The sequence below is a fragment of the Bufo bufo genome, chromosome 4 (genome assembly GCF_905171765.1).
Source record: "Bufo bufo chromosome 4, aBufBuf1.1, whole genome shotgun sequence".
NCBI classification, from domain to species: Eukaryota; Metazoa; Chordata; class Amphibia; order Anura; family Bufonidae; genus Bufo; species Bufo bufo.
Genome location: NC_053392.1, coordinates 292,376,581 through 292,402,030, shown reverse-complemented (window position 1 = coordinate 292,402,030; position 25,450 = coordinate 292,376,581). Strand labels below are relative to the sequence as shown.

The 25,450-nt window shown below is 46.0% G+C and overlaps 1 protein-coding gene across 1 annotated transcript in view; it reads right to left on the bottom strand.

The window, feature by feature from the left end:
* LOC120998141 (dynein heavy chain 5, axonemal-like) overlaps window positions 1-21,730 on the bottom strand; it is a 268,121-nt gene extending 246,391 nt beyond the window's left edge. The window contains 1 exon segment of the mRNA XM_040428685.1: window positions 21,595-21,730. Coding sequence (XP_040284619.1) covers window positions 21,595-21,730 — 136 coding nt within the window.
* Between the last annotated feature and the right edge of the window lie 3,720 nt (window positions 21,731-25,450).

The window sequence follows — 25,450 nt, the reverse complement described above, 5'->3', positions numbered from 1 at the left end:
AACCTTTTTTTCATATACTGCACATCTGTGATTACACGTGCATAGGTGACTGTCACATTTAGGCCACAAATAAGGCTTTTAGGATACTGTGGTGAAAAATCCCTCTGATATACTGCACATCTGGGATTACACTTGCATAGGTGACTGTCACATTTAGGCCACAAATACGGCTATTAGGTTACTGTTGTTAAAAGAAACCTTTTTTTCATATACTGCACATCTGTGATTACACGTGCATAGGTGACTGTCACATTTTGACTGCCACAAATACCGCTGTCATATAGAGTTTAAAAAAAATAATTGAGTGCAATACCCTACATCAGGGTTTATATTGGCGGTTAATTATTTTTAACATACTTAACCACTTTTTACTTTGCTTTGTGAACGCTAACTATGAGGCAAACATCTAATAAGGGACGGGGTCGTGGTCGTGGTGTTGGTGGAGCCTCTGGTGCAGGGAGAGGACGTGGCCGTTCTGCCACAGCTACACGTCCTACTGAACCTACTACCTCAGGTGCCAGTAGCCGCCAGAATCTACAGCGATATTTGGTCAGCCCTAATGCCGTTCTAAGGATATTAAGGCCTGAGCAAGTACAGGCGCTAGTCAATTGGGTGGCCAACAGTGGATCCAGCACATTCACATTATCTACCACCCAGTCTTCTGCAGAAAGCGCACAGGTGGCGCCTGAAACCCATGCCCATCAGTCTGTCACATCACCCCCGTGCATATCGGGAAACCTGTCTGAGCCTCAAGTCATGCAGCAGTCTCTTATGCTGTTTGAAAACTCTGCTGGCAGGGTTTCCCAAGGGCATCCACCTAGCCATTCCTCAGGGGTGGAATACATAGAATGCACTGATGCACAACCACTTATGTTTCCTGATGAGGACATGGGAATACCACCTCAGCACGTCTCTGATGATGACGAAACACAGGTGCCAACTGCTGCGTCTTTTTGCAGTGTGCAGACCAAAAAGGAGGTCAGGGAGGAAGACTGGGTGGAAGACGATGCAGGGGACGATGAGGTCCTAGACCCCACATGGAATGAAGGTCGTGCCACTGACTTTCAGAGTTCGAAGGAAGAGGCAGTGGTGAGACCGAGCCAACAGCGTAGCAAAAGTGGGAGCAGCGTGCAAAAGCAGAGCAGCCGTCGCCAAAACAGTTCGCCTGCTACTGGCCACCGTCAACAGGGACCGAGGACACCAAAGGCAGCTTCAAGGAGTTCCCTGGCATGGCACTTCTTCACACAATGTGCTGACGACAAGACCCGAGTGGTTTGCACGCTGTACCATCAGAGCCTGAAGCGAGGCATTAACGTTCTGAACCTTAGCACAACCTGCATGACCAGGCATCTACATGCGAGACACGGGCTGCAGTGAAGTAAGCACCTTCAAAACCAAGAAAGGGCTCAGGCCCCTCCTGCTCCCTCTTCTGCTGCTGCCTCGGCCTCTTCCTCCGCCTCTGGAGGAACGCTGCCACCTGCCGCCCAGCAAACAGAAGATGTGCCACCAACGACACCACCTCCGTCACCAAGCATCTCCACCATGTCACGCGGAAGCGTTCAGCTCTCCATCTCACAAACCTTTGAGAGAAAGCGTAAATTCCCACCTAGCCACCCTCGATCCCTGGCCCTGAATGCCAGCATTTATAAACTGCTGGCCTTTGAAATGCTGTCATTCAGGCTGGTGGAGACGGACAGCTTCGAACAGTTCATGTCGCTTGCTGTCCCACAGTACGTCGTTCCCAGCCGCCACTACTTGTCCAGGAGAGCCGTGCCCTCCCTGCACAACCAAGTATCGGATAAAATCAAGTGTGCACTGCGCAACGCCAACTGTGGCAAGGTCCACCTAACCACAGATACATGGACCAGTAAGCACAGCCAGGGACGCTATATCTCCCTAACTGCACACTGGGTAAATGTAGGGGCGGCTGGGACCCAGGCGGAGAGCTGTTTGGTGCACGTCCTTCCGCCGCCAAGGATCGCAGGGCATCATTCTTTGCCTCCTGTTGCCTCCTCTTCCTATTCGGCTTACTCCTCCTCTTCTACCACCTCCTCATCCGGTCAGCGACAGACCTTCACCACCAACTTCAGCACAGCTAGTGGTAAACGTCAGCAGGCTGTTCTGAAACTAATGTGTTTGGGGGACAGGCCCCACACCGCGCAGGAGTTGTGGCGGGGTATAGAACAACAGACCGACGAGTGGTTGCTGCCAGTGAGCCTCAAGCCCGGCCTGGTGGTGTGCGATAATGGACGAAATCTCGTTGCAGCTCTGGGACTAGCCGGTTTGACGCACATCCCTTGCCTGGCGCATGTGCTGAATTTGGTGATGCAGAAATTCATTCACAACTACCCCGACATGTCTGAGCTGCTGCATAAAGTGCGGGCCGTATGTGCTGCGTTACGGCATTCTCATCCTGCCGCCGCTCGGCTGTCTGCTCTACAGTGTAACTTTGGCCTTCCCGCTCACCGCCTCATATGCGACGTGCCCACCAGGTGGAACTCCACCTTGCACATGCTGGAGAGACTGTGCGAGCAGCAGCAGGCCATAGTGGAGTTTCAGCTGCAGCACACACGGGTGAGTCGCACTGCGGAACAGCACCACTTCACCACCAATGACTGGGCTTGCATCCGAGACCTGTGTGCCCTGTCGAGCTGTTTCGAGTACTCCACCAAAATGGCCAGTGGCGATGACGCCGTTATCAGCATTACAATACCACTTTTAGGTCTCCTTGAGAAAACACTTAGGGCGATGATGGAAGAGGATGTGGCCCAGGACGAGGAGGAGGAAGAGGGGTCATCTCTAACACTTTCAGGCCAGTCTTTTAGAAGTGGCTCAGAAAGAGAATTTTTGCAACAGCAGAGGCCAGGTACAAATTTGGCCAGCCAGGGCCCACTACTGGAGAACGAGGAGGATGAGGAGGAGGATGGGGATGAAGCATGTTCACAGCTGGGTGGCATCCAACGCAGCTCGGGCCCATCACTAGTGCGTGGCTGGGGGGATACGGAGGACACAGACGATACGCCTCCCACAGAGGACAGCTTGTCCTTACCTTTGGGCAGCCTGGCACACATGAGCGACTACATGCTGCAGTGCCTGCGCAACGACTGCAGAGTTGCCCACATTTTAATGTGTGCTGACTACTGGGTGGCCACCCTGCTGGATCCCCGTTACAAAGACAATGTGCCGTCCTTAATTCCCTCACTGGAGCATGATCGGAAGATGCGCGACTACAGGCGCACGCTGGTAGACGCGCTCCTGAGAGCATTCCCGACTGACGCCAGGGGATAAGTGGAAGCACAAGGCGAAGGCAGGGGAGGAGGAAGAGGTCGCCAATGCACCTGTGTCAGCGCCAGCACCTCAGAAGGCAGGGTTAGCATGGCCGACATGTGGAAAAGCTTTGTCACCTCGCCGCAACAACCGGCCCCAACTGCTGATATGGAGCGTGTTAGCAGGAGGCAGCATTTGAACAACATGGTGGAACAGTACCTGTGCACATGACTACACGTACTGACTGATGGTTCTGCCCCATTCAACTTCTGGGTCTCCAAATTGTCCACATGGCCAGAGCTTGCCCTGTATGCCTTGGAGGTGCTGGCCTGCCCTGCATCCAGTGTACTCTCTGAACGTGTATTTAGCACGGCAGGAGGCGTCATTACAGACAGACGCAGCCGCCTGTCCACAGCCAACGTGGACAAGCTCACGTTCATTAAAATGAACCAGGCTTGGATCCCACAAGACTTGTCTGTACCTTGTGCAGAATAGACATTTATATCACTATCAAACATACATTCTTCTACTCAAGTCAAGTGCAATGATTCTTTGTTTTCTTTTTTTTTCTTTTTCCCAATATTTTGGGGGCTACCTACCCCAATCAAAAAAAAAAAAAAAAAACATTGTTGGCTACCTCCTCCTCCTCCATTGCTGCCTCCACCTACAACACCACATTCACCGCCTCCTCAACCTCCGACTCCATATCCACCTCCTTCTCTGAGTTGCAGGTTAATAATTTAAGTAATTTTTAGTTATTTTATTTCATTTTAAGTTATTTCCCTATCCACATTTGTTTGCAGAGCAGTTGCCATGCTCTTAAGCACATTGTACTGCCTTTTACATCTCTCCAGCCTTTTCAAGGACTATTTTAGAGACATTTTAATTAAAAAAAAGTGCCAATTTTAGTGCCCTAAATTGAAAAAATTCTTATTTTCAATTGTCGGTGCATTTTACCATTTTTGGCGTATACAAATTCCTGCTGTGCCTGGGTGACAGGGGCCTAAGGCTGGGTTCAGATCTGAGCGTCTTTGATATGCGCGTTTAACGCGCGTTTTTGACGAGCGTTTTTTGCAATAGTAAACGCGCGTTTGACGCGCGTTTGTGTGATTGACTGCAATGTCCTATGGCCACAAACGCGCGTCAAAACGCCCCGAAGAAGCTCAAGTACTTGTTTGAGCGTAGGGCGTTTTACAGCGCGTTTTTCAGCGCTGTAAAACGCTCAAGTGAGAACCAGGGCCATAGGGAAGCATTGGTTTTCATGTGTTGAGCGTTTTACAGCGCGTTTGAACGCGCTGTAAAACGCTCAAGTGTGAACCCAGCCTAAATCTTTCAAAATCCTCTGTTCTATTGCTGGGTGACAAACTTGATGATGACCCCTTACCTGCAGGCTGCATTTCAGACAGGTTGTTGGACGAGGTCACCCTTGTCCCAGCAGGTGCTCTGTAATTTAGAGCATCCAGGTTTAGGCTACATGCACACGACCATTGTTAGGGTCCGCATCAGAGCCACAGTTTTTGTAGCTCGGATGCAGACCCATTCACTTCAATGTGCAGTCCACATCCGTTGCTCTGTATTAAGAATGCTATTATTTTCCCTTATAACCATGTTATAAGGGAAAATAATAAAATCTACACAACACCGTTCCCCGAACTTCTGTGAAGAAGTTCGGGTCTGGGTACCAAACATGCTGATTTTTCTCACGCGCGTGCAAAACGCATTAAAACGCTTTGCACTGGCACGGAAAAATCTTGCATTTTCCCACAACGCACCCGCAACGCTCGTGTGAACCCAGCCTAAGGTCTCATGCACACGGCCGTTGTTTGGGTCCGCATCTGAGCCGCCGTTTTGGCGGCTTGAATGGGGACCCATTCACTTTAATGGGGCTGCAAAAGATGCCGACAGCACTCCGTGTACTGTCTGCATCCGTTGCTTCGTTCCATGGCCCCGCAAAAAAAATAGAACATGTCCTATTCTTGTCCGTTTTGCGGACAAGAATAGGCATTTCTACAATGGGCCACCCGTTCCGTTACGCAAATTGCGGAAGGCACACAGGCGGCTTCTGTTTTTGCGGATCTGCAATTTGCGGACCGCAAAAAAACGGAACGGTCATGTGCATGAGGCCTAAGGCCCCTTTAACACGGGCAAGATTTCCGCACGGGTGCGATGCGATGCGCACTGAATCCGGACCCGTTTATTTCTATGGGGCTCTGCATATGAGCAGTGATTTTCACGCATCATTTATGCGTTGCGTGAAAATCGCAGCATGCTCCTCTTTGTGCGTTTTCCACGCAACGCAGGCCCCATAGAAGTGAATGAGGCTGCGTGAAAATCGCAAGCATCTGCAAGCAAGTGCGGATGTAGTGCGTTTTTCACGCATGGTTGCTAGGAGACGATCGGGATGGGGACCCGATCATTATTATTTTCCCTTATAACATTGTTATAAGGGAAAATAATAGCAGTCTTAACCACTTAAGGACCACAGGTTTATACCCCCTTAGTGACCAGGCCCTTTTTTACAAATCGGCACTCCACTTTAGCGGTTTATTGCTCGGTCATGCAACTTACCACCCAAATGAATTTTACCTCCTTTTCTTCTCACTAATAGAGCTTTCATTTGGTGGTATTTCATTGCTGCTGACATTTTTACTTTTTTTGTTATTAATCGAAATTTACCGATTTTCTTGCAAAAAAATGACATTTTTCACTTTCAGTTGTAAAATTTTGCAAAAAAAACGACATCCATGTATAAATTTTTCTCTAAATTTATTGTTCTACATGTCTTTGATAAAAAAAAAATGTTTGGGTAAAAAAAAAAAATGGTTTGGGCAAAAGTTATAGCGTTTACAAACTATGGTACAAAAATGTGAATTTCCGCTTTTTGAAGCAGCTCTGACTTTCTGAGCACCTGTCATGTTTCCTGAGGTTCTACAATGCCCAGACAGTAGAAAACCCCCACAAATTACCCCATTTCGGAAAGTAGACACCCTAAGGTATTCGCTGATGGGCATAGTGAGTTCATAGAACTTTTTATTTTTTGTCACAAGTTAGCGGAAAATGATGATTTTTTTTTTTCTTACAAAGTCTCATATTCCACTAACTTGTGACAAAAAATAAAACTTCCATGAACTCACTATGCCCATCACGAAATACCTTGGGGTGTCTTCTTTCCAAAATGGGGTCACTTGTGGGGTAGTTATACTGCCCTGGCATTTTAGGGGCCCAAATGCGTGCAAAGTAGTTTGAAATCAAAATCTGTAAAAAATGACCGGTGAAATCCGAAAGATGCTCTTTGGAATGTAGGCCCCTTTGCCCACCTAGGCTGCAAAAAAGTGTCACACATGTGGTATTGCCGTACTCAGAAGAAGTTGGGCAATGTTTTTTGGGGTGTCATTTTACATATACCCATGCTGGGTGAGAGAAATATCTTGTCAAAAGACAACTTTTCCCATTTTTTTATACAAAGTTGGCATTTGACCAAGATATTTATCTCACCCAGCATGGGTATATGTAAAATGACACCCCAAAACACATTGCCCAACTTCTCCTGAGTACGGCAATACCACATGTGTGACACTTTTTTGCAGCCTGGGTGGGCAAAGGGGCCCAAATTCCAAAGAGCACCTTTAGGATTTCACAGGTCATTTTTTACACATTTTGATTTCAAACTACTTACCACACATTAGGGCCCCTAGAATGCCAGGGCAGTATAACTACCCCACAAGTGACCCCATTTTGGAAAGAAGACACCCCAAGGTATTCCGTGAGGGGCATGGCGAGTTCCTAGAATTTTTATTTTTTGTCACAAAATAGCGGAAAATGATGATTTTTCATTTTTTTTCTTTTTTCTTACAAAGTCTCATATTCCACTAACTTGTGACAAAAAATAAATACTTCCATGAACTCACTATGCCCATCACGAAATACCTGGGGGAGTCTTCTTTCCAAAATGGGGTCACTTGTGGGGTAGTTATACTGCCCTGGCATTTTAGGGGCCCGAATGCGTGAGAAGTAGTTTGAAATCAAAATCTGTAAAAAATGGCCAGTAAAATCCGAAAGGTGCTCTTTGGAATGTGGGCCCCTTTGCCCACCTAGGCTGCAAAAAAGTGTCACACATGTGGTATTGCCGTACTCAGGAGAAGTTGGGCAATGTGTTTTGGGGTGTCATTTTACATATACCCATGCTGGGTGAGATAAATATCTCAGCAAAAGACAACTTTTCCCATTTTTTTATACAAAGTTGGCATTTGACCGAGATATTTCTCTCACCCAGCATGGGTATATGTAAAATGACACCCCAAAACACATTCCCCAAATTCTCCTGAGTACGGCGATACCAGATGTGTGACACTTTTTTGCAGCCTAGATGCGCAAAGGGGCCCAAATTCCTTTTAGGAGGGCATTTTTAGACATTTGGATCCCAGACTTCTTCTCACGCTTTAGGGCCCCTAAAATGCCAGGGCAGTATAAATACCCCACATGTGACCCCATTTTGGAAAGAAGACACCCCAAGATATTCAATGAGGGGCATGGCGAGTTCATAGAATTTTTTTTTTTTGCCACAAGTTAGCGGAAATTGATTTTTTATTTTTTTTTCTCAAAGTCTCCCTTTCCGCTAACTTGGGACAAAAATTTCAATCTTTCATGGACTCAATATGCCCCTCAGCGAATACCTTGGGGTGTCTACTTTCCAAAATGGGGTCACATGTGGGGTATTTATACTGCCCTGGCATTTTAGGGGCCCTAAAGCGTGAGAAGAAGTCTGGAATATAAATGTCTAAAAATTTTTACGCATTTGGATTCCGTGAGGGGTATGGTGAGTTCATGTGAGATTTTATTTTTTGACACAAGTTAGTGGAATATGAGACTTTGTAAGAAAAAAAAATAAATTCCGCTAACTTGAGCCAAAAAAATGTCTGAATGGAGCCTTACAGGGGGGTGATCAATGACAGGGGGGTGATCAGGGAGTCTATATGGGGTGATCACCCCCTGTCATTGATCACCCCCCCTGTAAGGCTCCATTCAGACGTCCGTATGTTTTTTACGGATCCACGAATACATGGATCGGATCCGCAAAACACATACGGACATCTGAATGGAGCCTTACAGGGGGGTGATCAATGACAGGGGGGTGATCAGGGAGTCTATATGGGGTGATCACCCCCCTGTCATTGATCACCCCCCTGTAAGGCTCCATTCAGATGTCTGTATGTGTTTTGCGGATCCGATCCATGTATCAGTGGATCCGTAAAAATCATACGGACGTCTGAATGGAGCCTTACAGGGGGGTGATCAATGACAGGGGGGTGATCAGGGAGTCTATAAGGGGTGGTCACAACCGTCATTGATCACCCCCCTGTAAGGCTCCAGACGTCCGTATGTGTTTTGCGGATCCGATCCATGTATCAGTGGATCCGTAAAAATCATACGGACGTCTGAATGGAGCCTTACAGGGGGGTGATCAATGACAGGGGGGTGATCAATGACAGGGGGGTGATCAGGGAGTCTATATGGGGTGATCACGCCCGTCATTGATCACCCCCCTGTAAGGCTCCATTCAGACGTCCGTATGTGTTTTGTGGATCCGATGCATGTATCAGTGGATCCGTAAAAATCATACGGACGTCTGAATGGAGCCTTACAGGGGGGTGATCAATGACAGGGGGGTGATCAATGACAGGGGGGTGATCAGGGAGTCTATATGGGGTGATCACCCCCGTCATTGATCACCCCCCTGTAAGGCTCCATTCAGATGTCCGTATGTGTTTTGCGGATCCGATCCATGTATCAGTGGATCTGTAAAAATCATACGGACGTCTGAATGGAGCCTTACAGGGGGGTGATCAATGACAGGGGGGTGATCAATGACAGGGGGGTGATCAGGGAGTCTATATGGGGTGATCACAACCGTCATTGATCACCCCCCTGTAAGGCTCCAGACGTCCGTATGTGTTTTGCGGATCCGATCCATGTATCAGTGGATCCGTAAAAATCATACGGACGTCTGAATGGAGCCTTACAGGGGGGTGATCAATGACAGGGGGGTGATCAATGACAGGGGGGTGATCAGGGAGTCTATATGGGGTGATCACCCCCGTCATTGATCACCCCCCTGTAAGGCTCCATTCAGACGTCCGTATGTGTTTTGCGGATCCGATCCATGTATCAGTGGATCCGTAAAAATCATATGGACGTCTGAATGGAGCCTTACAGGGGGGTGAGCAATGACAGGGGGGTGATCAATGACAGGGGGGTGATCAGGGAGTCTATATGGGGTGATCACCCCCGTCATTGATCACCCACCTGTAAGGCTCCATTCAGATGTCCGTATGTGTTTTGCGGATCCGATCCATGTATCAGTGGATCCGTAAAAATCATACGGACGTCTGAATGGAGCCTTACAAGGGGGTGATCAATGACAGGGGGGTGATCAATGACAGGGGGGTGATCAGGTAGTCTATATGGGGTGATCGGGGTAATCAGGGGCTAATAAGGGGTTAATAAGTGACAGGGGGGGGTGCAGTGTAGTGGTGTTTGGTGCTACTTATTACAGAGCTGCCTGTGTCCTCTGGTGGTCGATCCAAGCAAAAGGGACCACCAGAGGACCAGGTAGCAGGTATATTAGACGCTGTTATCAAAACAGCGTCTAATATACCTGTTAGGGGTTAAAAAAAATCGCATCTCCAGCTTGCCAGCGAACGATCGCCGCTGGCAGGCTGCAGATCCACTCGCTTACCTTCCGATCCTGTGAACGCGCGCGCCTGTGTGTGCGCGTTCACAGGAAATCTCGGCTCACGCGAGATGACGCCAATCGGCGTTAGTGTGACCTGGGAGAGCTGCCGCAATGAAGCCTTTCGGCGTTAGCGTGGCGGCAGGTGGTTAATACAGAATGCTTAGTACAATAGGGCTGGAGGGGTAAAAAAAATAAAATAATAATTTAACTCACCTTAATCCACTTGCTCGCGAGGCCCGGCTTCTCTTCTGTCTTCATCTTTGCTGTGCACAGGAAAAGGACCTGTGGTGACATCACTTCGGTCATCACATGGTCCGTCACATGATCCATCGCCATGGTGATGGATCATGTGATGGACCATGTGATGAGCGGAATGTCATCATCAAAGGTCCTATTCCTCAAAGAAGAAGACAGAAGAGAAGCTGGGCTGCGCAAGCAAGTGGATTAAGGTGAGTTAAATTATTATTATTATTATTATTTTTTTAACCCCTCCAGCCCTATTGTACTAAGCATTCTTTATTAAGAATGCTATTATTTTCCTATAACCATAGCCATGTTATAAGGGAAAATAATAAAATCTACACAACACCTAACCCAAACCCGAACTTCTGTGAAGAAGTCCTGGTTCGGGTACCAAACATGCCGATTCTTCTCACGCGCGTGCAAAACGCATTACAATGTTTTGCACTTGCGCGGAAAAATTGCGCATTTTCCCGCAACGCACCCGCATCCTATCCGGGCCAAAAACATGACGCCCGTGTGAAAGAGGCCTAAGAGATGTTGTTTGTAAGCCTTCGGTTTTTTATCAAGCGCGTGAAAAACGCATCAAAACGCATTGCACCCGCGAGGAAAAAACTGAACAACTGAACGCAAATGCAGACAAAACTGAACTTTCTTGCAAAATGGTTCGAGTTTCACTAAATGCATCCAGACCTAATCCATCACGCTCTAGGCCCCTTGCAGACGAGCGTGAGCGGATTAGGTCCGGATGAGTTGCGGATGCCTTCAGTGAAAACTGCGCGATTTCGCAAGCAAGTTCATTCAGTTTTGTCTGCGATCGCGTTCAGTTGTTCAGTTTTTATCGAGCGGGTGCAATGCGATTTAATGAGTTTTGCACGTGCATGATAAAAAAGTGAAAGTTTACAAACAACATCTCTTAGCAACCATCAGTGAAAAATGCATTGCATCCACACTTGCTTGCAGATGTGATGCGATTTTCACACAGCCCTATTCACTGCTATGGGGCCAGCGTTGCGTGAAAATAGCAGAACATGCTGCGATTTTCACGCAACGCACAAGTGATGCGTGAAAACCAACGCTCATTCACACAGACCCATTGAAATGAATAGGTCTGGATTCCGTGCGGGCCTTATGCGTTCGCATCACGCATTGCACCCCCGCGGAATACTCGCTCGTGTGAAAGGGGCCTTAGGGTGAGTTATTCCTATCTCTTTCCATCCTACCTGCCCATGTCCACATTTAGCAGAATAGTTTATGCGACCACTATGCCTCACTGATTAAAGGGGCTGTCCAGCCCTTTTAAGTCATGAGGATAGGCCATCACTAGCTGATCAGCAGGGGTCTGACACCCCACACCCCCTCCGATCAGCTGTTCTGTGTAGCTCTGTTGCCAGAAGTTGGCGCTGGAACTATCTAACAATGTCTACATTGTAGAGGACAGCGCTTGCACCTACAGAGCTACTCCCATTCACTTCAATGAGGCAGTGATGCAGTTGCAAGAGCTCACCCCTTTAAGGCCTCATGCACACGACCGTATGTATTTTGCGGTCCGCAAAAAACGTATCCGCAAAAAATACAGATGACATACATGTGTATTCCGTATTTTGCGGAACGGAACAGCTGGCCCCTAATAGAACAGTCCTATCCTTGTCCGTAATGTGGACAGTAATAGGACATGTTCTCTTTTTTTTTGCGGAACGGAAATCCGGACATACGGAAACGGAATGCACACGGAGTACCTTCCGTTTTTTTTTTGCGGACCCATTGAAATTAATGGTTCCGTATACGGTAAAAAAACGGAACGGACACGGAATGAAAATATGTTCGTCTGCATGAGGCCTAAGGCAACTTTTGGAAAGTGAAAATGCTACAGACACGTTTATCTGGAATCTACAGCTAAAAATGTCTATTTACACAGCATGTTGGTTTGTACCATTCAGCGGTGGTTTTTGAGATCAGTAGTGTTTTGCCAAAAGGCAGCGTGCTCTATTTATTTAGTTTTTCCAGTGTTTTTCTCCATAGCCTTCTGAAACATCGGGAAAAACGACTGTATGTAAAATGACGGAAATTTAAAAAAAACACCATTTAAGGCCTCATGCACACGGCCGTTGTTTGGGTCCGCATCCGAGCCGCCGTTTTTGCGGCTCGGATGCGGACCCATTCACTTCAATGGGGCCGCAAAAGATGTGGACAGCACTCCGTGTACTGTCCGCATCCGTTGCACCGTTCCGTGGCCCCGCAAAAAAAATATAGCATGTCCTATTCTTGTCCGTTTTGCGGACAAGAATAGGCATGTCTACAATGGGCCGCCCGTTCCGCGAATTGCGGAAGGCACATGGGCGGCTTCCGTTTTTGCGGACCGCAAAAAACGGCACTGTCATGTGCATGTACCCTAAAACATATGTTTTTTTAAGTGCAATAAAAAAGCTTTAATCTGCAGCCGATTTCAGTTTAAGGCCTCATGCACACGGCCATTGTGTGCATCTGTGGCCGTTGTTCCATTTTCCGTGATTTTCTGCGGACCCGTTGACTTTCAATGGGTCCGTTAAAAACTCGGAAAATGCACCGTTGTTCATCCGCAGCCGTGATCCGTGTTTCCTGTCCGATTTTTTTGACGGACAACGGTTCACGGACCCATTCAAGTCAATGGGTCCGTGAAAAAACACGGATGCACATAAGATTGGCATCCGCGTCCGTGATCCGTGGCCGTAGGCTACTTTCACACAGACGGATCGCAGATCCGTCTGCATAAAAGTTTTTCAGAGCTGAGTTTTCACTTCGTGAAAACTCAAATCCGACAGTATATTCTAACACAGAGGCGTTCCCATGGTGATGGGGACGCTTCAAGTTAGAATATACTAAGAACTTTGTACATGACTGCCCCCTGCTGCCTGGCAGCACCCTCACCTGAGAGGTTAATTGTGTGTATCATAGCCCCCTGTAAGAGATCAGGTGCTGCCAGGCAGGAGGGGGCAGACCCCCCTCCCCTGTATTTAACTCATTGGTGGCCAGTGCGGCCCCCCTCCCTCCCTCCCCTGTATTTAACTCATTGGTGGCCAGTGCGGCCCCCCTCCCTCCCCTGTATTTAACTCATTGGTGGCCAGTGCGGCCCCCCTCCCTCCCTCCCTCCCCAGTATTATATTCATTGGTGGCCAGTGCGGCCTACCCTTTCCCCCCCCCCTAATTAAAATAACCTTCCCCCATCATTGATGGCCAGTGCGCCCTCCCCCCCCCTAATTAAAATCACCCCCCCATCATTGATGGCCAGTTTTAAATAAGTTTTTCAGAGACAGCACACCAATGTAGCTTAATATTCAACCTTTATTTACCAGTGGTACATTCTCAAAATATTCTTATGACATTTATTGCTATCTGCAACGTTTCGGGCCCATTCGGTGCCCTTTGTCAAAATCACCCCCCCATCATTGGTGGCCAGTGCGGCCTCCCCTCTCCCCCCCCCCTCCCTAATTGAAATCACCCCCCCATCATTGGTGGCCAGTGCGGCCTCCCCTCTCCCCCCCCCATCTAATTAAAATCACCTTCTCCCATCATTGGTGGCAGTGGAGAGTTCCGATCGGAGTCCCAGTTTAATCGCTGGGGCTCCGATCGGTAACCATGGCAACCAGGACGCTACTGCAGTCCTGGTTGCCATGGTTACTTAGCAATTTTTAGAAGCATTATACTTACCTGCGATGTCTGTGACCGGCCGGGCGCTCCTCCTACTGGTAAGTGACAGGTCTGTGCTATAGGCAATGCACCGCACAGACCTTTCACTTACCAGTAGGAGGAGCGCCCGGCCGGTCACAGACAGCGAAGGTAAGTATAATGCTTCTAAAATTGCTAAGTAACCATGGCAACCAGGACTGCAGTAGCGTCCTGGTTGCCATGGTTACCGATCGGAGCCCCAGCGATTAAACTGGGACTCCGATCGGAACTCTCCGCTGCCACCAATGATGGGGGAAGGTGATTTTAATTAGGGGGGGAGAGGGGAGGCCGCACTGGCCACCAATGATGGGGGGGGGGATTTTAATTAAACTGGGACTCCGATCGGAACTCTCCGCTGCCACCAATGATGGGGGAAGGTGATTTTAATTAGGGGGGGGGGGAGGGTAGGCCGCACTGGCCACCAATGAATATAATACTGGGGAGGGAGGGAGGGGGGCCGCACTGGCCACCAATGAGTTAAATACAGGGGAGGGAGGGGGCCACACTGCCCACCAATGAGTTAAATACAGGGGAGGGGGGTCTGCCCCCTCCTGCCAGGCAGCACCTGATCTCTTACAGGGGGCTATAATACGCACAATTAACCCCTCAGGTGCGGCACCTGAGGGGTTAATTGTGCTGATCACAGCCCCCTGTAAGAGATCGGGTGCTGCCAGGCAGCAGGGGGCAGTCATGTACACATTCTTAGTATATTCTAACTTGAAGCGTCCCCATCACTATGGGAACGCCTCTGTGTTAGAACATACTGTCGGATCTGAGTTTTGACGATCTAACTCAAATCCGATGGTATATTCTAACATAGAGGCGTTCCCATGGTGATGGGGACGCTTCAAGTTAAAATATACCATCGGATTGGAGAGAACTCCGATCCTATGTTATATTAACTCCTGACTTTACATTGAAAGTCAATGGGGGACGGATCCGTTTGCAATTGCACCATATTGTGTCAACGTCAAACGGATCCGTCCCCATTGACTTGCATTGTAAGTCAGGAAGGATCCGTTTGGCTCTGCACGGCCAGGTGGACACCAAAACGACTTTTTCTTCATGTCTGTGGATCCTCCAAAAATCAAGGAAGACCCACGGAAGAAAAAACGGACACGGATCACGGAAAAACGGATCCCGTTTTTGTGGACCGCAAAAAAAAACAGTCGTGTGCATGAGGCCTAAGGGTGCTCACTAATTTTCCAGACACACGCAAAATTTAGAGAGCATGGGCAATATTTGTAAGTCAGATTAAAATGTAAGCACATTTCAGATATCACTAGACTCATTTAGTGCAGGCCTGGGACATACAGTTGCAAGAAAAAGTATGTGAACCCTTTCTGCACAAATTGGACATAAAATGTGATCTGATCTTCATCTAAGTCACAACAATAGACAATCACGGTCTGCTTAAACTAATAACACACAAAGAATTAAATGTTAAAATGTTTTTATTGAACACACCATGTAAACATTCACAGTGCAGGTGGAAAAAGTATGTGAACCCCTAGACTAATGACATCTCCAAGAGCCAATTGGAGTGAGGTGTCAGCCAACTGGAGTCAAATCAATGAGATTGAAGGTGTTGGTTACAGCTGCCCTGCCCTATAAAAAACACACACCAGTTCTGGGTTTGCTTTTCACAAGAAGCATTGCCTGATGTGAATGATGCCTCGTACAAAAGAGCTCTCAGAAGACCTACGATTAAGAATTGTTGACTTACATAAAGCTGGAAAGAGTTATAAAAGTATCTCCAAAAGCCTTGCTGTTCATCAGTCCACGGTAAGACAAATTGTCTATAAATGGAGAAAGTTCAGCACTGCTGCTACTCTCCCTAGGAGTGGCCGTCCTGTAAAGATGACTGCACAAGCACAGCGCAGACTGCTCAATGAGGTGAAGAAGAATCCTAGAGTGTCAGATAAAGACTTACAAAAGTCTCTGGCATATGCTAACATCCCTGTTAGCGAATCTACAATATGTAAAACACTAAACAAGAATGGATTTCATGGGAGGATACTACAGAGGAAGCCACTGCTGTCCAAAAAAAACATTGCTGCACGTTTACAGTTTACACAAGAGCACCTGGATGTTCTACAGCAGTACTGGCAAAATATTCTGTGGACAGATGAAACCAAAGTTGAGTTGTTTGGAAGAAACACACAACACTATGGGCCAGATTTATCATTACTCTGACAGCTCACTCCACTTTCACATATGGCTAAAGTCAGTTTTAGCCAAGTCAGATTTATGATCGGCCCTTTAAGACTGTGATAAATGTGGTTTGACGGTAGCAGTTTATCTGTCAGTAAGCAGCTTTACAAAAGTCGCACGTCCTTATGAAAAAGTCGCATGTTCTATTAAAAAGTCTCATAAGATAAGCATGGTCCTCACTGGAGTGAAATTGCGCATTTTTTTGAGACTTTTTTGCGACTTTTTAAATAGTCCCAATAGTAAATCTGTCTAGAGATTCATTTACATAAGAAAACACGCCCACTTTCAGAGAACTGGCGAGCATAGTGCAGAGCAGAAAAAAGTTGCAAATTTGTGTGCAGTTTTAGCGTTTGCGCATTTTTTTGCGACTTTTTCACTCCATTATTCTGACTTGAGCTAATGATAAGTCTGGCCCTATGTGTGGAGAAAAAGAGACACAGCACACTAACATCAAAACCTCATCCAAACTGTGAAGTATGGTGGTGGGGGCATCATGGTTTGGGGCTGCTTTGCTGCGTCAGGGCCTGGACGGATTGCTATCATCAAAGGAAAAATTAATTCCCAAGTTTATCAAGATATTTTGGAGGAGAACTTAACCCCTTAAGGACCGGGCTCATTTTCACCTTAAGGACCAGGCCATTTTTTGGAAATCTGACCAGTGTCACTTTAAGTGCTAATAACTTTAAAACGCTTTGACTTATCAAGGCCATTCTGAGATTGTTTTTTCGTCACATATTGTACTTCATGACACTGGTAAAATGAAGTCAAAAAAATTATTTTTTTTGCACAAAAAAATACCTAATTTACCAAAAATTTTGAAAAATTTGCAAATTTCAAAGTTTCAGTTTCTCTACTTCTGTAATACATAGTAATACCCCAAAAAATTGTGATGACTTTACATTCCCCATATGTCTACTTCATGCTTGAATTGTTTTGGGAATGATATTTTATTTTTTGGGGATGTTATAAGGCTTAGAAGTTTAGAAGCAAATCTTGAAATTTTTCCGAAATTTACAAAAACTAAATTTTTAGGGACCAGTTCAGGTTTGAAGTCACTTTGCGAGGCTTACATAATAGAAACCACCCAAAAATGACCCCATCTAAGAAACTACACCCCTCAAGGTATTCAAAACTGATTTTGCATACATTGTTAACCCTTTAGGTGTTGCACAAGAGTTATTGGCAAATGGGGAGGAAATTTGAGAATTTGATTTTTTTGTCTAATTTTTCATTTTAACCCATTTTTTCCACTAACAAAGCAAGGGTTAACAGCCAAACAAGACTGTATCTTTATTGCCCTGACTCTGCTGTTTACAGAAATACCCAATATGTGGCCGTAAACTACTGTACGGCCTCACAGCGGGGCGTAGAGTGAAAGGTGCGCCGTTTGGTTTTTGGAAGGCTGATTTTTATGGACTGGTTTATTTACACCATGTCCCATTTGAAGCCCCCTGATGCACCCCTAGAGGAGAAACTCCCTAAAAGTGACCCCATCTAAGAAACTACACCCCTCAAGGTATTCAAAACTGATTTTACATACGTCGTTAACCCTTTAGGTGTTGCACAAGAGTTATTGGCAAATGGAGATGAAATTTGAGAATTTCATTTTTTTGCCTAATTTTCAATTTTAACCCATTTTTTTCACTAACAAAGCAAGGGTTAACAGCCAAACAAAACTGTATCTTTATTGCCCTGACTCTGCTGTTCACAGAAACACCCCATATGTGGCTGTAAACTACTGTACGGCCACACAGCGGGGCGTAGAGTGAAAGGTGCGCCGACTGTTTTTTTGACACCATGTCCCATTTGAAGCCCCCCTGATGCACCCCTAGAGTAGAAACTCCATAAAAGTGACCCCATCTAAGAAACTACACCCCTCAAGGTATTCAAAACTGATTTTACAAACTTTGTTAACCCTTTAGGTGTTGCACAAGATTTAATGGAAAATAGAGACACAATTTCAAAATTTCACATTTTTGGCAGATTTTCCATTTTAATATTTTTTTTCTAGTTACAAAGCAAGGGTTAACAGCCAAACAAAACTCATTATTTATGGCCCTGATTCTGTAGTTTACAGAAACACCCCATATGTGGTTGTAAACCGCTGTACGGGCACACGGCAGGGCGCAGAAGGAAAGGAATGCCATACGGTTTTTGGAAGGCAGGTTTTGCTGGACTGTTTTTTTGACACCATGTCCCATTTGAAGCCCCCCTGATGCACCCCTAGAGTAGAAACTCCAGAAAAGTGACCCCATTTTAGAAACTACGGGATAGGGTGGCAGTATTGTTGGTACTAGTTTAGGGTACATATGATTTTTGGTTGCTCTATATTACACTTTTTGTGCGGCAAGGTAACAAGAATTAGCTTTTTTGGCACCGTTTTTTTTTTTTTGTTATTTACAACATTCATCTGACAGGTTAGATCATGTGGTAATTTCATAGAGCAGGTTGTCACGGACGCGGCGATACCTAATATGTATTACATTTTTTTAATTTATGTAAGTTTTACCCAATGATTTCATTTTTAAAACAAAAAAAAGTTTTAGTGTCTCCATAGTCTAAGAGTCATAGTTTTTTCAGTTTTTGGGCGATTATCTTAAGTAGGGTCTCATTTTTTGCGGGAGGAGATGACGGTTTGATTGGCACTATTTTGGGGTGCATATGACTTTTTGATCGCTTGCTATTACACTTTTTGTGACGTAAGATGACAAAAAATTGCTTTTTTTACACAGTTTTTTTTTTTTTTTTTTTTTTACGGTGGTCACCTGAGGGGTTAGGTCATGTGATATTTTTATAGAGTCGGTCGATACAGACGCGGCAATACCTAATATGTATACTTTTTTTTTATTTATGTAAGTTTTACACAATGATTTCATTTTTGAAACAAAAAAAATTATGTTTTAGTGTCTCCATAGTCTAAGAGCCATAGTTTTTTCAGTTTTTGGGTGATTATCTTAAGTAGGGTCTCATTTTTTGCGGGATGAGATGACGATTTGATTGTTACAATTTTGGCGTACATGCAACTTTTTTGATCACTTTTATTACCTTTTTTTGGGAAGTAAGGTGAGCAAAATTTCAATTTCATCATAGTTTTTTATTTTTTATTTTTATGGCGTTCACCGTTCGGGTAAAGTAACATGACCGTTTTATAGATCAGGTCGTTACGGACGCGGCGATACCAAACATGTGTAGGGAATGTTATTTTTTTAATTTTTAATCAGTGATAAATGTGTTTTTTGATTTTTACATTTTTCTCACTTTTTTTCACTTTTTTTTTTACCCAGACCCACTTGGTTCTTGAAGATCCAGTGGGTCTGATGTCTGTATATATATATTGTTCTGTACTGTATTTTACTTACACTGAACAGATCTATGCTTTCAGCACAGATCTGTTCAGCACCATGGACAGCAGGACGCCTGAGAGGCGTCCTGTTGCCAAGGGAACCTTCCCCGTCGGCTCAGAACTGCGCAGACGGGGAAGGGTAAGGATGGGATCTGGCGGGGGGCTGTCTGGGAGCTCTCTCCCTCTCCATCGGGGGGCTGCAAAGGCACAGCAGCCCCCCGATCGGAGAGGGAGGGAGCTCCCTCTTACTGTTAACTTTTTCCATACAGCGGTCCGTACGGACCGCTGTATGGAAAGGGTTAAACGGCTGACATCGCATCACCGATGTCAGCCGTTTATACCAGGGTGCCAGCAATGTGCTGGCACCCTGGTATACCCACTCTACACCAACGATTATTCAATGGGAGGCGGGCGGGGGATCGCGATCCCGCCTGCCGCACCGCCCGCCTCCCGCACCGCCCCCACCGCCCGCAACACCCCCCCTGCACCTCCCACCGGGCTAAAATCATTCAGAGGTGCAGGGGGGGTGATAAAAATATATTTTCGGCACACTAAAGTTTCTGATCGCCGCGGTCAGGGACCGCAGCGATCAGAAACTGCAGAAAGCGCAACAAACCGCAGGTCTGAATTGACCTGCGGTTTGTTGCGATCGCGGACATGGGGGGGTCACGGGACCCCCCCGCGCATTTAGCCGAGGTGCCTGCTCAATGATTTGAGCAGGCACCTTGTTCCGATCACAGCTGGCCGGGCGGCAGTGATCGGAACAACACATGACGTACCGGTACGTCATGTGTCCTTAAGGACTCGGGAAACATGCCGTACCGATACGTCATGTGTCCTTAAGGGGTTAAGGCCATCTGTCCACCAGCTGAAGCTCAACAGAAGATGGGTGTTGCAACAGGACAACGACCCAAAGCATAGAAGTAAATCAACAACAGAATGGCTTAAACAGAAGAAAATACGCCTTCTGGAGTGGCCCCGTCAGAGTCCTGACCTCAACCTGATTGAGATGCTGTGGCATGACCTCAAGAAAGCGATTCACACCAGACATCCCTAGAATATTGCTGAACTGAAACAGTTCTGTAAAGAGGAATCGTCAAGAATTACTCCTGACTGTTGTGCACGTCTGATCTGCAACTACAGGAAACGTTTGGTTGAAGTTATTGCTGCCAAAGGAGGTTCAACCAGTTATTAAATCCAAGGGTTCACATACTTTTCCCACCTGCACTGTGAATGTTTACATGGTGTGTTCAATAAAAACATGGTAACATTTAATTCTTTGTGTTATTAGTTTAAGCAGACTGTGATTGTCTATTGTTGTGACTTAGATGAAGATCAGATCACATTTTATGACCAATTTGTGCAGAAATCCATATCATTCCAAAGGGTTCACATACTTTTTCTTGCAACTGTAGTTGACGTTTTTTTTTACAAGAGAAAACCCTCTGGTAAATTGCGTTCTTTTACATACATGCAGTCAACACATTTTCGACTGATGATCAGCACACGAATCTGAAGAGTTTTTTTATTTTTTATTGTCATTTGTGTCAGAAAAGGTGATTGAAAATGATGGCGTTTGTCCAAAACGGCATATTTTATGCAATTATGTCAAATAAGAACTGCATTGCTAAATCTGTCTAGTCAGTTTAAGCTTATGTGGTACACTTGATAGACATTTTCAGTTTCTTCAGACTACTATAGAGATATATATATATATATATAATATGCTGCCCAAAAGACACGGGGGTCATTTATCAAACTGGTGTAAAGTAGAACTGGCTTAGTTGCCCATAGCAACCAATCAGATTCCTCCTTTAATTTTCCAAAGGAGCTGTGAAAAATGAAAGGCGGAATCTGATTGGTTTCTATGGGCAACTAAACCAGTTCTACTTTACACCAGTTTGATAAATGACCCCCATATTTTCCTCATGACTGCCATACCATGTGCACAGCTACATTGCAAATTCGAGTTTACAGTGTCTGAGGTAATATTCTGTGGTTAACCATTTCCTTGCTGCAATAATCATGCATTGGCAATCTTCCCCCTGCCTTCCCCCTGATAAACTGCCTTCCCAGCGTGAGGTGTACTCACCCTGCAGAAACCTGTTGATAAGCTGGAGGTTGGCATCTTCCAGAATGAAGGCTTCTAAGGCGGCGGAACTCTCCTCGGTGCCATTGTCCAGCGCCTGCTGCACTTTGCCAGCTATCCACCAGTGTCTCTCATCCATTTCTCGATAATGAAACAAATATTACAATCTCAGCATCTCCCAAAGTCAGCCTGGTATGTAGAGAGCTACACCTTGTGAAGCTGTGGCTGTTGTCAGGGCCAACAGTAAACAGTCCACACAATGAACCCTTCCATTAACTCCTGAGGGGAGAAACGAACAATGGCTCTTGTGTTTATTCACTGTTTGTTATGGACTGAGTACACATACGATGAAGTGTGGCCGCCTCATGTAGGGAGGCTACTGCCCAGCTCGCCTGCCCGGTAGATAACTGCGGATATCTGTGAGAAGTCACACTAGAGCTGGGCATGTAACCCAGGGGCACTACAGTCCAGAAATACTGTACGTCTTAGGGCTCATGCACACTAACGTATATTCTTTCTGTGTCCGCTCCGTTTTTGTTTTTTTTGCAGACTGTATGTGGAACCATTCATTTCAATGGGTCCGCAAAAAAACGGAAGTTACTCTGTGTGCATTCCGTTTCCGTATGTCCGTTCCCCCAAAAAATTTAATATGTCCTATTATTGCCTGCATAATGGACAAGGATAGGATTGTTCTATTAGGGGGCCAGCTGTTTCATTCTTCAAAATATGGAATGCATACGGACATCATCCGTAGTTTTTGCGGATCTGTTTTTTGCTGACAGCAAAATACATACAGTGTTGTGCATGAGCCCTTATATTAAATGATACATTTATACAGTTAAGGTTATACTAGCATTTTCTTTACTACTGATCCAAAATTTCCTCCGTTTTCTATCCCATTAAAAAGGCTCCATACTAAAGATGAAGTCAATTTTAAGGCCTCTTTCACACTACGTTTTTTTTTTTTTTTCGTTTTGCGGGCCTTTTTTTACGGTCCGTATACGGAACCATTCATTTCAATGGGTCCGCAAAAAAAACGGATGCATTCCGTTTCCGTGTTTCCGTATCTCCGTTCCATGCAAAGATAGAACATGTCCTATATTTGGCCGCAAATCACGTTCCGTGGCTCCATTAAAGTCAATGGGTCCACAAAAAAAAACGGAATGCATACGGAAATGCATCCGTATCCGTTCTATTTTTTGCGGAACCATCTATTGAAAATGTTATGCCCAGCCCAATTTATTCTATGTAATTACTGTATACTGTATATGCCATACGGAAAAACAGAACAGAAAAACTGAACCGAAACGGAAACACAACGGAAACAAAAAATGGAACAGCGGATCCGTGAAAAACGGACCGCAAAACACTGAAATAGCCATACGGTAGTGTGAAAGAGGCCTACGGGTGGGTTCACACATAGGTTTTTGCTGACATTTTTCTGTCAGCCACTCCTTTTGGCCTCATGCACACAGCCGTTGTGCGGCCGTTCCGTGCATTAGGGACCGCAATTTGCAGTCCCCAATGCACGTGCAACATCCGTGCGGCGGCAGGGACGGATCGAGACCTATTCAACTTGAATGGGTCTGTGATCCGTCCGCACTGTAAAAAAATAGAACGTTCTATTTTTTATTTGCGGTGCGGAGGCATGGACAGAAACACCACGGAAGCACAGTGCCTCCGTTCCGCACCGCAGCTCCGGATTGCGACCCATTCAAGCTGTTTGCGGGCTTCAATGAGGCCAAAGCTGTGCAACAGCCGTGTGCATTAGGCCTTTTAGTGGTGTTTTTGCACCTGTTTTTGGAGCATTTTTGCATTAAAAACAGCAGCTCCAGATGTTAGCTGAAAATCTATGGGAAATATGAAACGCAGAACATGCAAGCGTTTTTTTTATACTAATGTTTTTGTTAATTAGGTGTTTTTTTTTGTCTTTCTTGCTTCTTTTAAAAAAACACAGCATGTTGTAACTCTTGGCATTTTTTCAGGTGTTTTGCCAACACATTCTCTTTTGGGGAAAAACACTAGTGGGGAAAGACACAAAAATACTTTTGTATTTTGCCATATTTTCGTGGCAAAATACACAAGTGCCCTAAAATGCAATTATTCCTGCATATATTAATGATAAAAAAACCTTTAAAGGGGTTGCCCCACGCCGACAACTAGCAATACTCTGGAGGGGGCGTCACTAAGCAGCTACCTGGTCTTCACTAGAGCCTCAGATGGTGTGGATAGGCTTGGGCCATTAGGGTAGTTGCCAGGGGCTACTCCAGAGCGTAAACCGAGTCAGTGGCAGCAGGAACAGGCGGCAAGGAGATACCAGACAAGGTACCGACAGTACATTGAGAACACAGACAGGCAGGAAGAACGGAACAGAGGCAGAAGCAGGTACCTTGCTTCTATTGCCTGAGTTGCAGGTACCTGCTTCTGCGTCTGTTCCGTTCTTCCTGCCTGTCTGTGTTCTCAATGTACTGTCGGTACCTTGTCTAGTATCTCCTTGCCGCCTGTTCCTGCTGCCACTGACTCGGTTTACCCTCTGGAGTAGCCCCTGGCAACTACCCTAATAGCCTAAACCTATCTTCACCATCTGAGGCTCTAGTGAAGACCAGGTAGCTGCTTAGTTACGCCCCTCCAGGGTATTGCTAGTCAGTAGGTTCACACCCACTGATCCGTTTCAGTGCATTGAGGTCTTCTGTTATAGTCATTGTCATGTGTCTTGGTTCCTTTGTTATAAGTTATGTGTTTCGTGGTCCTTGGCCTGTTTGCCTTGTCCTGCTCGTATGACGTCCCGGAGGTCCTCCTGGGGACACCTGGCACGTGACAGTATACAGAACCAGGTGGATCACACCGAGGTGTAGATGGTAGGACCCCTTGGGTCAGCAGCAAAACTTGGCAAGACAACTGTAGAGAGACAGACAGACTACACAGAGCAGAAGGGTGAAAAACCCACAAGCCAAGACTGACCAGAATTGACCTCAACACTCCACACTCAAAGGCAGAAATAGCAGCCTAACGAGCGCACCTGAAAGGACACACCCAGAAACCGACCAGGGGAGGTTAACCCTATCAGAACCAAACAGGTAGGTACCAAATCAGATCAAGGGTAACCAGAAACCACAGCATACCAAGCTGCGATACAGGACGTTGCCCCTAGCAACCAGCATGCACGGAACACCGCAGCCAGTACGCAAGAGCGCAACCAACCTGACATGCCCACAGGGAGACGATACAGCCAAAGGGGGGGTACACACATGGCATGTTCACACTAGATACTGCAGTCAGCACGCAGCCAAAAGCAACCAGCCTACACGGAATCACCCGCAGCCAGTACGCAAAAGGCTTGCATCCAGCCTGCATGGCAAACCACGTCATAGTGAACCGCACCGTGACGATATGCTGTAATTGTGCCAAAATACATTATGAGAGATCTCCGTAACCCCTTGACGATCTGAACACTCAGAATGCTTTTTCTATTCCATATTTTAATGAAAATTAATATTAATTGAGCAATAGCATATCATATGTGTCCAGAAATAATGCAGAAGGAAAGGTGGCCCTTAAGGACAAAAATGACCCAGTGCAATGTAAAGGTAAGGCCTCATGCACACGACAGTTTTTCGTTGTTTCACGATCCGTTTTTGCTTCCGATGTGTTTCCGTGTCTTCCGGTTTTTTTTGCGGACCGTCAGAAAACAAGGAAGAGTGAAAAAAATGTAATTTTAATAACTCCACCCAGGATACTGGTATATATGCAGGTCACCTGAGTTTGGTTTTGTGGCCATTTTCTGTAGTCTTTACAGGGTACAGAGGTTCTTTTGGTTGCTTGTCTTTGCTGTTTCACCATGGCGGATGACTCCGAGGAA